Source organism: Pomacea canaliculata, linkage group LG1, assembly GCF_003073045.1.
Source record: "Pomacea canaliculata isolate SZHN2017 linkage group LG1, ASM307304v1, whole genome shotgun sequence".
Classification (NCBI taxonomy): Eukaryota; Metazoa; Mollusca; class Gastropoda; order Architaenioglossa; family Ampullariidae; genus Pomacea; species Pomacea canaliculata.
Genome location: NC_037590.1, coordinates 20,224,939 through 20,240,530, shown reverse-complemented (window position 1 = coordinate 20,240,530; position 15,592 = coordinate 20,224,939). Strand labels below are relative to the sequence as shown.

The following is a 15,592-nucleotide window of genomic DNA, read 5'->3' as shown; positions in this document are numbered from 1 at the left end:
CTCTGTCCACTCGTATGTCAGCTCGTCTGTCCGCTTCCCAGTTTCTAAGTTGATAACCACACTTTGTGGACCATTGTGCGGTACATTAGAAACAAGACTGCTATGTTTTGTCTCTGTTTCAGTAATTTTGAGTCGTATGTCATTATCCGAGAAGAAGTTTAGCAGATGATACATGTAAGTATTGTACACTCTTTCTCACTAAGGAACACCTATACAAGATGGATGTTGCCTATCGCCTCTCTATTTCAGACATACACTAACACAAAACAGACAGAAACATACTTTTGTAAAAGTATACTATGAAATGTTGCATTATTTTATTGTGATTTTTATGCTGTGCACTTGTTTATAAGAAACCAAAAAAAGAGTAACTAAGAGGCACAATAAAATCGAAAAGTGCATACACAATTTATATGTAGGTAAACCTTAACACACACTCATCAGTTAAGCAAATTATGTTTTATTTTTTACACGTACTAAAACATTCATAAGAAAAATCCCATTAAAAGTCTTCTTAAAAAATATACAAAATACCTAACATTTGCTGGAAAGTGTCCTGCCGATCACGAAAGCTGTAACTCGTAATTAACAGATGTGTGTGTGGTTTTCGTCAATACGTATACTGTTATTTTGTATGTATTTCATTTTTCGAGTACTTGCGAATCATGGAATAAAAATCTGTAAAATAAGCAATTGGGTGGTGGTGGTGGTGGTTTCCTAGCTGTTATTATCGTGTTACAGGCTAGGAGAAATACTTCTAAAAGTCAGTATCTGTTGCATTGTGTTTCCTTGCTGGGCCCTTGACTGTGTCTAACCTGTGGCAGCTATGTCTCGCATGACAGCTTTGATGGCAATCACTCGGTCTGGAATGGTCAGATCATAGCCAGGCTTCATCTTCAGACTTTCCTGTAAACACGTACAAAACGTGATGCACAACACATTTATAAATACGACATCAAAAGCTATCAGAAATAGAGTTACCTCATATCTTTTTTCTTATCATTTGAAGTCTACTATTTTCAAAACTTACAATTTTATATTGCCATGTGTTTATCTTTCTAATGTATGTAGATCTACTCTGTAAGCTTTATCTTTCAAAATTTTATTTCTTTATTTTTTAAGCCACTTTTATGGCGTTGACTGTGTACAAAAGATGCATGGCGGTGGTTTGTTATCTCACCTGTAGGTCGTCTGTCTTCACAAACTTCACTCTCCTCAGCACGTGCACCATGGCCATCTTCACCTCCAGCAGAGACAGACGCATGCCAAGACACAGACGAGGACCAAACCCAAATGCCAAGAAGGAGATGGGATCGACGCTGCCTTCGTAAAACCTGTGCAAAAATGTCTTCACTCCTCATCACATAGAGGTATTCTTGTTTGTGTGTTTGTAGACAAAAAACTACGCCTTTGAGTTCCTGGAAATAAACACTATACTAACATTAAAAATAAAATTCTCAGTTTTTGTAGCGTGCGCGTGTGTGTGTCTGTACCTGTTGATGTGTGTTTTTCATGCTTACCATATCTGAATGGATTGTTTACAAACCTATTCATTATAATTTTGATTAAGTCTTTGTATTAACCTCGTATCGCTCACCGCTCAGGTATGAAGTTGTCAGGGTCAGGGAAGTACTCCGGGTCTCTCATCACGTTGGCGATAGGAATCATAACTCCAGCTCCCTTAGGGATTGTAACGCCTTTGATAGTGACCTCTTCAGATGCCATCCTGTCAGTGCTATAAAAATTCAGATCATTATGAGTAAGAGTTTTATAGCCAATAAGGTATGGACAGTTGAGTCGTGCACAGTACTGAGAATATTATCAAAATATTCCTTAATTCATATCTACAAAGTAGATTAGACGTCTTTGAGTAAATTGTCAAACAAAATTGATGCGATGAGTGAAGGTAATTAAAATATAACATCATGCCAACATTTTACTCGTCTTCTGCGTCTGTCTGTTACCAAACAATCACACTTACAAGTAGAAGGGAGGATACAGCCGCAATGTCTCGTGGATGGCGCTGTCCAGGTATTTCAACTTCAAAATCCCATCGTGATCAGGTATCTCCTGATTAAACATAGAATCAATTTATGACTACAATGGCTTTTTTTTTCTTAGTCAAATCCAAGCTTTCTCTTATATGTTACACTACATTTCATCTCTCTTCTTTCAAGTGGATGATTTTTGTTTCATTTTCTATTTTTTCCTGGTATCGTAAACATCATGATGGGTGCTACAGACATCAAAGGTAAACATGACAAGTGTGTATAACATGAACAAGAGGTGAAGTCAATGGTAATAGCAAAAATTCAACAATGAAACAAAACAAAAAAAAAAAACTCACATCGCCAAGCCTGTCCTTGATTTCCCTCACAATCTTCTCCTGTACCTCCGGGTGCAGCGCCAGGAGGTAGGCCATGAACTGCAGGGTGGATGCTGTTGATTCGTAGCCAGCGATGAAAAAAACTGATGCTTGTGCGATGAGTTCAACACTTGACAAAACTGCAATAACAGATGGTCGGCATATTCTTTATGATTTACAGTTATAACTGAATGCTATATTTTAATACACATTTAAAAAACATTTGTACATAAATGACGTGTCCGACCGAGATACAGTTGAATGTTTTAATGTTTTGTATATAATATAAATTGTTATCAGATCAAAACATATACCATATTGCTGGAGTCGGTATAAGATATCTGGCCTTGCGTGGTTATTTCATGTTTATATATTCTCCCTCCCTCTCTCTCTCTCTCCCCGCCATTCCGAGTCAGTTACTTAATCTGTTTCAGTCATAAAGACAAAACCCTTTACCATTCATTCGATCTTTGTTTGGACTTTGGTTTTCTTCGCAGCTCAGCATTAACTGGAGAAAGTCAGGTTTCTTCTGTGCAGCAAAAAAAAATATTATTTGTGAAAATATTTGAAATCCTATATATTATTTTGTAATGAAACTGTATTGATGCTTTCTCTGTTCATTAAACGTGTCACACCTTGAAGGTTTTTTTATTTCTGCGAGCGCGCATGTGTGTGTGTAGAAGAGAATACTGTTGTCACTGTTGTCCAATACATACATTTCTATTTTCCTCCAGTTGTCTTTCTTCTTTAATGCGCTCAACGTTTCTTATGAATGACTTGTATCCTCTTGGTTGAAAGAAATGTCTAACCAGAAAATTTATAAACGGAACCAGAACTGGAATGGCCTCTGAAAAAAATTTATAACAGTAAATTAACAATGAAATACAATAATAATACAACCTCATTCTTGGTTGTAGCTCTTAGGATGTGTTCATGGGTTAGCTCTCTTTATTAAATCAGCATAAGACCCAATTATTGAAAACAAGAGTCATTTTTCTTACTTGAAAGTAAGAGCAAAAAATCCCCTTGGGAGAGGATGTCTGTCAAAAATGTCCCTGCATCTCTGACGAATGGATGGTCGAGGTCTTTCTGAGAATTCACTTCCACACCAAACGCCGTGCCGGCGATCACGTCCATGGTGTAGCCACCACAGACTCTGGCAAACAAAAGGAAACGGTTTCTCAGGTGTGTAACACAGGTTACAATGGGCACAGTGCAAGGTGTCGAAATCAGGAGGAACTGAGTACTCGCCGCTCTACAAATAATTGACAAGTTTTAGCAATGTTAGTAAGTGAAGTAAGTACACTTGATTTACACTTCTTCGATAGCGATCTTCCGCTTCAAACAACTCTGTCTTTGTTGCTTTAAAAGAAATGCCAAGATTTTACACAAAAAAATAGTATCATTTCCTCACGAAAGTGGGAATTGAAGGACTTTGATCTATAGACATAATTATTTGGTTAAAAAAGATTTGGGGAGACATTAGATTCGCAGGAAAAGAAAACAAACAAACAAAAAAAATCTCATGAATAACTGTAATCGGATAAAATTCTCACCTTTTGACATCTATCTTTTCACCTCTCCGAATAGCCTCCTCTATGTTGTTCGTCAGCTGGATGCAGCAGCGTTGAATATAGTGTTCCATCTGTAAAAATAACTGTCTCTCACATCAACAGCTTCCAAGAGATTACACTTACAAAGAAGTGATACTAAATTACTAAATACACACAAGTTTTTAAAAAAAATAAAAAAGCTCGGAAGTGAAAAAAAATATGGAAATTATAGAAATTATAACCTAATGCACCCTCTGTACAAAGACAAACTCATTAGCCAGCTTACTTTGCACCTGACTTGACAAATGATGCTCTTACCTGCTTCAATTTTCCCGTACTAAAGGTAGGTGTGAGTATGTGTCGAATTCTTTTCCATTGTCCGCCTGTGGTAAATGCCAACATCGACTGAACTTCCTTTGGAAAAGTCTCAACATTCTCCTGAAAGGTTAAATGTCGAAAATACGAGAGTTTAATAAGATAGATATTTTGTTGATTCTTTGATGTGCATATTTTATTTATAAACACTTTAAACTTTTAAGTGGAATCAAAATATTCTGTTTAAATTCTATCAGTCTCTTTTTCGAGTGCTGCTAAAAAAAGATGGTCTTCAGCGGTAACTAACATTTGATTTAGTACAATCATGAGGTTGAGCCTTTTTTATTTTAAAATTAAATAATCCTTCATATGGCATTATATAGCAAACTATAACTTTGTATACTCACAAATCGGTCTGCAAACTTGTTGAAATCTTTCACAAGAATTTCTTTTAGAATGTCAACGTCTGTGGTTACCAGCATCGGCAGACGTCCACAATATATGCTGAAATACAAATATAAGTCGCTACAAAAATGCATTAAAACAAAATGTTAAAGATTAGCACAGAGAAAGGCTATGAAAAATGGATAAAGCTGTGAATCCCGAGATAGTATCGTAAATTGAGACAGACGAAAAAAAAATTAGTCGAAAGAAAGCAGGACTGTTCTAGAGAGTTTAAGTCTTCCACACATGTAGGACATAACCAAGAACTTGTGATTAAAACCTACCCAAATGTGCGACCATATTTCTTCGACCATTTTTGAATAAATGGCACTGCTCCCTGAAAAATGTTTTAAAGTTTTATTCAAAAGAAACCTTCAAGAAAACAATTTAGTTAATAATGACATAAATTTTACATTAACATTCTTTATGTCCTGTTACTGAACACAAACTATCATGCTCACATAATTATCACAATTAAAAACAAAATTTTGGAGAATAAAGCCAGCTAACATTTTAACTAGTAAGCTTTACCTCTGTAGCCAGTTGATACTGGTTGCCAATGAAAGGTGAAGGCTTGGGTCCATCAACACCCAGTGACTTCCACACTCCGTAGGGCCAAATTCCGTATCTGAGACAGTCCACAGATACAATTGTCCATGTTGAGAATTTGTTTTCACTATTCTAAACAATCTGTTGGATCTGTTTTCATTTGTAGAAAATAATTAGCACCAAAAAAAGTTTCCCTCGTCCCATACCTGACAAAATAATGTGCACAAGAGTATTGCCTTGCTACTACTCTTTCATCTCTCTTAATTTGTTTTGTCCATTTAGTGTAATAAGGTAAAATTTCAACATTAATACTTCGATACTCACAGGTAAAACAAGAAACTTGCTAACAGGATCAGTACAAAGGATGTAGATAGGTCAATAAATGACAGCAAGTCCATCCTAGTCTCCGGATGCAGACTGATTTCTGAAGAATTCTAAACCTTACCACTAACACTACCACTGCCAATACGGCTGTGCGATCTCTTGGACAAAAGGTTCTGATCCTGGGCTTTAATAGAAGATGTCATGTGTATTTAAATAGAAGATGTCATGTGCACTTCAATAGAAGATGTCATGTGCACTTTAGTTGTCCGCATTTCAATACACCGTATGAACAAGGGGAGGGAGGCAATTGGTGTCAGAAACTATCACTAGTTCAAGACAATCGTATCAAACGATATTAACCACTTACAGAGAAAGAGAGACACAGAAGAGAAAAGAGAAATAAAGATAAAACACATCTTTACCCGGGACAAAACAGGTTGTTGCAAGAGATTTTTTCGAAACATCTAACTCTTCAGCTAAACTTAGAACGGGGTGAAAAGTTCAGTTGAGATTTTCGGTGAATGTTTGGCATTGGAAGGACAGTGTGACATGTGACAGAGTATCGTCTCCTTAGAGTGTAAGAAGTCTGGGGAGGTCCCACAGATGGCACTACATCACATCACATCCAGCTTTTATTCAGCTCTGGCTTAAACATCTTCCCGTCCTCTGTATCACCTCCTCACCCACCTTCTAATGAGAAATAAACACTACAGAGAAGCTCTTTATTATAACATAAACCGGTCACGACTGCTGAAAGCATTTCACGCTGAGGTATGCAACATGTTTGTAATATCTTCTGTCTAGAAATATTGTGGATGCTGTCGACACAGCACAAAAATTTTCCAATCTACAAGTTGTGGTTCAAAGTTCTAGAAGTTTATTGAAACCACTGAAAATTATTTGCACGAAGCTCATCTGAGTACTTTCCGTAACTAGGGTACACAGCACTTCTCATTGGTTGAAAGACAGGCTACGATAACAGTTCAACATTATATATATTACTCCGCGTCATTTAGCGGGCAGTGTGTCATACTTATTAATAGCAACACGTAGTCAAGGGCAGGTAAGTAATAGGGTGAGGTGTCCTGTTAGCATCATGTGAGACACATCCGTTTCAGTGAAAACAGAAGACACGGAGAGATCGTGTTCATTGTAGTGTTCACAGAAACTTCAACGGTTGCTTGCATCATAAAAAGGTCTGATTTGTAAACATGGACAATCGTTAGTAATCGCCTTGTGTACAACAGTGCAATGGCTGTTTCTAGGAGTCCATTATGAAACATTGAAGACAGAGATATAGAAATACAAATACAAAACTTTTACAAAACATGCAGAAATAGCACACATCAATAAAACTACCTTTTCTGGACGATTTGAAATAGTTTGATTCATGGGGAGGTGCAGGGATCATTCCCGCCAGCTGGACTGACAAGAAAAAGATTGCTGCGCTAAATCGAACAGGTCATCGCTCTGTCCTCTCGTCTGTCCGCTTTCCAGTTTCTAAGTTGATAACTACCTTTGTGGACCATTGTACAGTACATTAGAAACAAGATTGCCATGTTTTGTCTCTGTTTCAGCAATTTTTGAGTCGTATTTCATTAACCGAGAAGTTTAGCAGATGACATGTAAGTCTTGTACACTCTTTCTCAACAAGGAACACCTACATAAGATGGCTGTTGCATATTGCTTCTTTATTTCAGACATACAGTAACGCAAAAAAGAAACATATTTTCACAAAAGTATACTGTGAAATATTGCAATATTCTATTGCGATTTATGTGTTGTGCATTTGTTCATTACAAAATAAAAAAAGAGGAACAATAAAATCGAAAAGTGCATACACAATTTATATCTAGGTATACCTTGACACACACACATCCAATCAAATGCAGGAATTTGATATGGGGTAATGAAGTCAAAGGTACTAAGTGAATACTAAAATAAAATAGACATGCAGGACATTGACATTGAAGGCTTTTGTACTACAATTAAAGTTATCTGCTTCATAGTTACTTATTTTTAGAGACTGCACTTTTACAGAAAGATAATATTTTTACTTCTAGGACAGGGATTTATAGTCTACCTTGGCTAGTCTTATAAACGTTAAAATAATCATTTTCCACTGCTTGTTGAATGACCCCGGATTTGCACTTTGATCACCAGGTCATTTCCGATCCAGAAGACGTTTTCCCCTTGCCTTTACCGAATGACAGGCTAGGTGAATATAACAATTAGCTCCATGGTGTCCACTGCAGTATGTTTCCCTGTAAAGCCCCATAACTGTGCCCTAAGGTGTGTTGGCTGTGTCTCTCATTTCGCCACTGATGGCAATGACTTTGTCTGGGAGGTTAAAAAGTGAGCCAGGCTTAATCTTCAGGATTTCCTGTACACAAAGAGTCACAATAAATGTATATATTATCAAATGCGATCAGTAGCTACGGTAGCTCACTTCCTGATAATGTCAATTTTTACAAAAATATTAACTTATTAAACAACTCTCTCAAGACTATGGTTTATGTAAATCTGTGTCTGAGCCAACTGTGGCTCTCAAATATAAGAAAGATGAGGCTAAGACTTTCTTGTGATCTCTGGTACCTTTCTGTTGCATCTCACCTGCAGGTCGTTTGTCTTGATAAACTTTACTCTCCTCAGCACATGAACCATGGCCATCTTCATCTGCAGCAGAGCCAGACGCATGCCAATACACAGACGAGGTCCATACCCGAATGCCAAGAATGAGATGGGGCTAACATTGTCTTCCAAAAACCTGCACAAGAAAGTTTCCTCTCATTACTCAGCCTGTACAGAATCACTTCCATTGCATGGTCTTACATAGCCGACCTATAACCCTCATCCCGTGTTGACATTCAGGATGTCAAATTTGTTTTAAAGTACACTTTAAAGACAAAAATGAAACACTTTTGATTGTCATAATAGGGAACTAGTTTTGAAAGGTTGGCGGTGAGCTACTTTTTAGAAACTAATTTTGATGATGATTTTGGTTTATCCGCTTGCTCATCTGTGTGTGTCCAATGCTTACCTTTCCTTGTTTAACATTTGTGTTTGAGTGAATTCTCCACAACAATATTTTTTCTTACCTCAGCAGCTTTATTTTGCTATTTTTCATTGATTTTGTGCAGAGCTTTGTTTTAAATGATTTTTTTCTGTTGTTTGTGCCTTTTACCTTTGACTACAATCTGTTCTCTTTTATATAAAGCAGCTGCGCACTCTTTTTCAATGTCACATTAATGTTCAACTGAAAACATCTGTTCCTTTTATCTGTATACATCTCTGGTAAAGTACTAAGCACAAAACAAGTCGTCAATAAATCTCTCACCGTTCAGGTAAGAACTTGTCAGGTTCAGGGAAGTACTCCGGGTCTCTCATCACGTTGGCGATAGGAATCATAACTCCAGCGCCCTTAGGGATTGTAATGCCTTTAATGGTGACCTCTTCTAATGCCATTCTGTTTGTTCTACAAGTGTATCAAAAATCAGAGTTTTAATAAAAACAGTTTCATTCGTCCTCATGGCTCATAATATTGTCAACATATCTTCTACATCGCTAGAAAGCTGATAAGATATCTTGTAGTAAATAGTTAAAACAAAGAACCAAGGGTGATGAGGTATCTAGGAACAACACCAAACAACATATCATTGTATTTATTGCCTTCACCTATGTGTCACCAAAATGACAGCAGAGATACACAAAGTTCTTACGAGTTGACGGAAGGATACATCCGCAGTGTCTCCTGGATGACGCAGTCCAGGTATTTCAGCTTTGATACACCCTCATAGGTAGGTGTCTCCTGAGAAAGGTTAGCAAGGAAACAGGGTAGTGTCCTCTTTGGTACCAATGTCACTAAGACTCACTATGCTTCTACCCAAATTAGTAGCAGTACAGATTCTATTTACTCTGATTTCTTACATTTTGTTGCTATCCATCCAATTGTTTCTTTCATCTTCTATCTCATCCAGCATATTTCCGATGATGAAAAGGAGATGAGGACAAGTACTATTGATATGAGGTTACTACTAATACTTTGTTGTTATAATAGTATCATGAAAGAAAAACTCACATCACCAAGCTGTTGGTTGATTTCCCGCACGACCTTCTCCTGCACCTGTGGGTGGAGCGCCAGGGCAAAGGTCAGGTACTGCAGGGTGTTGGCCGTCATTTCGTGTCCAGCGGTCAACAAAATCATTGCTTGGGCGACGACCTCGACTTCTGATAAAACTGCAATAGAAATGGTCACCATCTTCTTCATGATGTACATTCATCACTGAACTGACTATAAGAAGAGTTGAGTTTAGTATTAATTTAATTGTTTACAAAATGAGCAAGTCTATGACAAGGGTATAATTAAATACTCCGATTTACTTCGATGATGCAAACTGTATTTAAAATGAATTTCACAGCTGTGGGAGATACAATTTATCTTGACTTTAAAATTTAATTGTTCTTTTAATCTCGCTTATATGATAATATTATAACGATTCGTGTAGTTGTCTGACATACCTAAATAATGTGCGGTATCATTTACCAGATGTGACTCAGTGATAAAAACAAATTCATTTACCATTCATTTGGTCTTTTTCTGGACTCTGATTTACCTCACAGCTCAGGAGTAGCTGAAGAAAGTCAGGTTTTCTCTGTACAACAAAATATATAAGCGAGAATGTAAATGTAAGCCATGATGAGAATATTCTGAAAACTACATTGATATGTGTGTGTGTGTGAGAGAGAGATTGTAGGGGGTGGAGTGGATGGGTGCATTAATTTTTATGCGTGAGTGTAAATGTGAATATAGGCGTGCTCAAACTAGTTTTACCTACATACGTAGATATACATGCTCACTGACATACAAGTGACACAGTTGTTCTACACATACATTCATGTTTCCTTCCAGTTTTCGATCTTGTATAATGCGGTGAAGGTTTTCCCCGAATGACTTCCATCCTCTGGGTTGAAAGAAATTTGTAACCAGAAATCTTATAAAGGGTATCAGGAATGGAGCAGCCTCTGAAAAAAGTACAGTAAATATAAGTAGAGTGACTCATAACACGAAGTCACTTTTGTTCATAACTCTTAGGATTAGTGCCGTTAACGTGATAAACTCATATTCTTAAGCTCATTGTTAGTAGGTTCTTAATAATTTGGTAGAAATAATAAGAAAAAAATACGTATATGACTATTATAAGTTATAAATTTGTCGTTTTATCAAGTATTTTCCTCACTTGCAAGTGACATAAACAATCCTTTTTGAGTGAAAATTTCTTGCACAAGGCCCGCCGCATCTCTGACGAATGGATCGTTGAGATCTTTCTGAGAATTCACTTCTATCCCAAACCCAGTGCCCGCGATCACATCCATGGTGTAGCCCCTAAAGCATCTGGCACAAAATTGAAACTATTTTACTTGGATTTACTATTTTAATTTGGAACAAGCAGAGTGTTTAATGACTGAAGTGACTTAGTACCCGGCGTTTTCTCTCCTTGTTTAGCAGGACTATCTACCGACAATTAGTTTTAACAATATAAGATGCTAGTCAATGAAGCGTGTTGCATGTGTTAGTTAAAAATCTTATTTTCCCAAAGCTAGAGTTTTAGATATTTTCAAAGGAATGTTCACGTTGAGATTACTACCATTCCCATAAAATAAGATAATTGATAATCAAAGCCAAATGGACAGAAAAAGAATCCTCAGTTTTCACTAAAACGTCCTGGTATGAAATCTCTTGTTTAGCATTAAAAATTAGATAAACAGACAAAATATATACTGAAAAGCTATAACCAAAAAAAAGTACTTTTTGACATCAATCTTTTCGCCTTTACTAACAGCCTTCTCAATGTTTTTTGTGAGCTGGATGCTGCAGCGTTGAATATAGTTTTCCATCTGTAAAAGGAAAAAATACAGAGAAAATATAGCTTACATATATAAAGTATATTAAAGCACACAAATAATAAAATTCACAGTACACATAAATATAGATTAATATACATCTTTAGATAGATATCTCCAAATGAGTAAAGATAGATTAGATAGGTACATATGAGGAAGGGGTAGACAAGTGGTGAATTCCTACGACTGTGAACAACCTCACAGCTACTCTGCAGGAATCGGTTCCTGATTTATCTGGAAAAGTCAGGACGACTGATGGACACGATTGGTTTCCTATTCCACATACCCATTACAGCCTCTAGGCTGTGTGGACCTCACCCTAACACAACAGTTGTGAAGTCTGTTTATAATAGAATATCGTTTTTATCTCACAATTTTAAAATATTGCAAATTAAATTATGTCTCTTATGGAAGAGCATTGACCTGGTCTGGGGGTACGTGTGCTCTGCGAGTAAAATTACGGTGGATGATCTCTACAGTGTACACTTACAATACTACATAAATCAACAGGGTTGTCCATGGGACATATTTTTCTATCCCATCCCATCCCGTCCCATGGCGATTTATGCCTGTCCCATCCCGTCCCATCCCACGGGATGTATCCCATGGGATTCCCATGGTATTAACAATCCTATGGACAACACTGAAAACCACTTTTCGGCTTTTGTTCTATAATTCCTGCTACTTCACATACAATAGATGATTCAGAGGAAAGATTTAAATCCTTGATGAATGAAATAACAGTAAATTTATTTTGCAATATTAAGTATCGACTACCATGGGAAATACAAATGTGTGCTGTCCCATCCCATCCCGCCCCATGGGACGTTTCCCATGGGATTCCCATGGGATTCCCATTCCTATGGACAACACTGTAAATCAATCAACAATAATGAAACAAGCAAAAGCTTACTTGGCACTGGCTCACCTGTTTCAACTTTGCCGTGTTAAAGGTAGGTGTGAGTATGTGTCGAATTCTTTTCCATTGTGCACCTGTAGAGAATGGCAACATCGACCCAACTTCCTCTGGAAAAATTTCAGCCCTTTCCTAAAAGTGTTCACAGTCAAAAAAGCAAGAGAATAGTTACGAAAGAAACAAAGTTGTACTTCTGTGTACACTTTTTATTTGAAAATACACTATCTTTCTAGTGTAAATCAAAATGTAAAGGTAACAAACGTTTTGTTTCATTTGGTCACCAAGTCAATCTGTTGTGGAATCAAATAATCCTCTAACTGACCTTAAGAGACTTTAGCGAGCTATGGCAATAGGATACTCACAAATCTGTCTGTAAACTGATTGAAATTTTTCACAAGAACTTCCTTTAAAATGTCGAGGTCTGTGGTCACCAGCATAGGCACACGTCCGGAATAGATGCTAAGATACAAATGGAAATATATAAAAAGAATGTTTAAAACATAATAAGACAAATATAGAGAGAGAGCTGTAGAAAGAAAGGATAACTCCGTAATATTGAGAGGATGTATGATTGCTGAAGGTAGATGTGCAAGGAATTAGGGAGAACGGCAACAAAGCAAAACTTTACCAGATACTTAAAGCCAAAAACAGATTTTTAAAAAGGAGTGCTAGTAAGAATGGATTGTAAAACATACCCAAATGTGCGACCATATTTATTCGACCGCCTCTCAATAAATGGTTCGATTCCCTGAAAAAAGAATTTTAATATTCATTTACAAAATTTTACTAGACGCAATCAATTTAAAATCGAAATAACTTTTGTGTCGTGTCACTAAACAAAAACGATGAATACTCAGATAACAACACATCAAATAGACAAATTTACCTCTGTAGCCAGCTGATGGTGGTTGCCAATGAAAGGTGAAGGTTTGGGTCCATCAACACCCAGTGACTTCCACACTCCATAGGGCCAAGTTCCGTAGCTGTGACGGACCAGAAATGTAATCGTTTGTGATATTGTAAAATTTTTCCTAGACTGTCTTCATTTTCGTGAACACTTAGTTAAAATAAAGAAAACGTGATTCCCCTCTCATAAACAACCAACGGAAAAGATGCAGGCAATCTTCTCTTTTTTTTCATCTTTTATTTCTCAAAGCTACTACTTCTTTCAAGAATTTATAAAGATTTAAAGTAACTGTTTCGATACTCACAGGTAGAACAAGAAGCCCGCTGTCAGGAGCAGCACAAAGGGTGTGGACAAGGCGATGAAGGACAACACGTCCATCCTAGTCTCAGTAAAGATGTCTTCTGTATATACACTGATTTTGTATGAAAATGGCTGAACAGTAAAAACACTCTTAAAAAGTAATGTGTGCTGTAAGTTTCCGTACGTGCAGTGTGAACGACAAACACACTTTGAGTACTCAGGGTACCCGGTACAAAGGGCAGCAAGTTTTGCACCAGCCGAAAGTGTGTGCAATGTTTACCCTGATTTCGCAACCACCCAGATAACTCTCCACCTTCTGCGATGACAATCGCTGAATCACTCTTCTAGTTTTAATACAAGGTGGGTTTTTTTATTTGTCGTGCACTTTTGATCGAATAAAATGGGTTTACAAAAAAACGTTTCTAGATGATTGATGATGATGATGATGATGATGATGATGATGATGATGAGGAGGAGGAGGAGGAGGAGGAGGTAACACGATACAGCAGTACATTACACATTCAAATACATTACACATTAAGATGCACTCAGATCTGTGCAATATTATGTCTGTTACTAGTTACGACAGTTTCACAAACACTTTTTCTTGCAACATGGACATTGGATTCCGGAATAATTTTACCTCTGGTTTCCAACTTTGCACAGCTGGATTTCGACAACACTCCGCAGCTGGATTCCAACATTTTTTCCCTACTTTTCATGCAGTAACTGTAGTTAGGGATATTTAGGAACTCATTTAAGTCTGTTGTAGCTACGTTTGCCTGCGATTTCATAAAAAAACATTTACCAAGCACTTAGCAGACGACGCATTTTCATTTAAACACTGAGAGACCAAACCTCGGGGTGAGAATGTCGGGACAAGGTAATCTTATCCGATGTCTGGCGGGCACAGCATAGGAGGAGCACATGACCCCGAGGGGAGGCGAGGTCAATTCACTTCCCGGCAACGGGACTGGGTCCCCGATATCCACAGCACCACCAGGTACAAAGAAAGAAGTTGGGCACCTTGTTACCAGACATACACAGGTGTCCTTCTTACCCGGTATACTGGGAGCCTTCGTTACATTGAAGGGTAGATAACGGACAGCGAAGGATGGAAAAGAAAAAGTTGATAAGTATCAAATGATAATAACTCATAACTACAAACTGTTCTTCTTTGCAGTAATATTTGATTTATTCCACTACAAACTGCTAACAGCTAAACACAAACGTCCAAACGCTTACATTTACCAGATATCAGTGAGACTATGAGAACTTACTTTGGCAAGAAGGGCTGACACGGGAAGTGCTGAATAATAGCTCTTAGAACTTAGTACTGCTGGAAAACCAGTTAGAAGATTACTTTCACATCACATTAGGCATACGTCAAGGGTGATCATTATATGTGTGCTGTTACAATCTTGGAGAATATCCTGCGGGAAACCCCGTATGACCACCAAACTCCCATACCCATCGGACGAAGGCCGATTTTCAACCTTCGATTGTCAGACGACGCATGTCAAATACCTTAATCTCTTGTAAGCTTATTGTAAATTCTATATTATATTGTTCCAGATGTGTCAATGATACTGATGGCTGTGACAGACAATGGAGTTCATTTGCCTCGAGATATCGGGTAAAGAGGGAAAAGGAGTGCTGGGTGTTACTCAAGATCTCTCAAAACCTTGCTGACCGACTGAAGATGGTATTTGTGAAAAAGAGGTCTGCACGTTCTTCTGTTCCTACATTCTCTTCTCTACCTGCGTGTTCTGCACCTGCCTTCTTCTGTGAAAACATTTCCCATCTGAACTGTACAGTCCTACTACAAAATGTTTGTGTAGGCACTGTTTCTCATGCAGAATTTATATTTTTTTTGCACAATATAGTTACACCTATTGGAATATCATTTTCCACTTGTTTCTCGTTCCTTCTCTTTACGAATCCTTCCATAAAAATCATTCACGTAATGCTGTTAAAACCTGTTATACTTATCCACCCTGCACTTCCAGCAAAACTCG

At 37.5% G+C, this 15,592-nt stretch overlaps 2 protein-coding genes across 2 annotated transcripts; both read right to left on the bottom strand.

The window, feature by feature from the left end:
* Window positions 1-300: 300 nt before the first annotated feature.
* Window positions 301-5,639, bottom strand: LOC112575489 (cytochrome P450 3A24-like). The gene is made up of 14 exons (XM_025257399.1): window positions 5,551-5,639; window positions 5,209-5,305; window positions 4,962-5,014; window positions 4,641-4,737; window positions 4,237-4,356; window positions 3,922-4,010; window positions 3,367-3,521; window positions 3,082-3,212; window positions 2,822-2,894; window positions 2,348-2,505; window positions 1,982-2,070; window positions 1,598-1,735; window positions 1,181-1,334; window positions 301-906 (listed from the first exon to the last, which is right to left on the bottom strand). The coding sequence occupies exons 1-14, from the start codon at window positions 5,622-5,624 to the stop codon at window positions 811-813; spliced, it is 1,524 nt and encodes a 507-aa protein (XP_025113184.1). The 5' UTR covers window positions 5,625-5,639; the 3' UTR covers window positions 301-810.
* A 1,583-nt stretch (window positions 5,640-7,222) lies between these two features.
* On the bottom strand, window positions 7,223-13,752 carry LOC112575507 (cytochrome P450 3A24-like). Its single transcript, XM_025257422.1, has 14 exons — window positions 13,579-13,752; window positions 13,254-13,350; window positions 13,063-13,115; window positions 12,730-12,826; window positions 12,380-12,499; window positions 11,357-11,445; window positions 10,788-10,942; window positions 10,442-10,572; window positions 10,130-10,202; window positions 9,629-9,786; window positions 9,270-9,358; window positions 8,888-9,025; window positions 8,164-8,317; window positions 7,223-7,933 (listed from the first exon to the last, which is right to left on the bottom strand). The coding sequence occupies exons 1-14, from the start codon at window positions 13,650-13,652 to the stop codon at window positions 7,838-7,840; spliced, it is 1,524 nt and encodes a 507-aa protein (XP_025113207.1). The 5' UTR covers window positions 13,653-13,752; the 3' UTR covers window positions 7,223-7,837.
* Window positions 13,753-15,592: the final 1,840 nt, after the last annotated feature.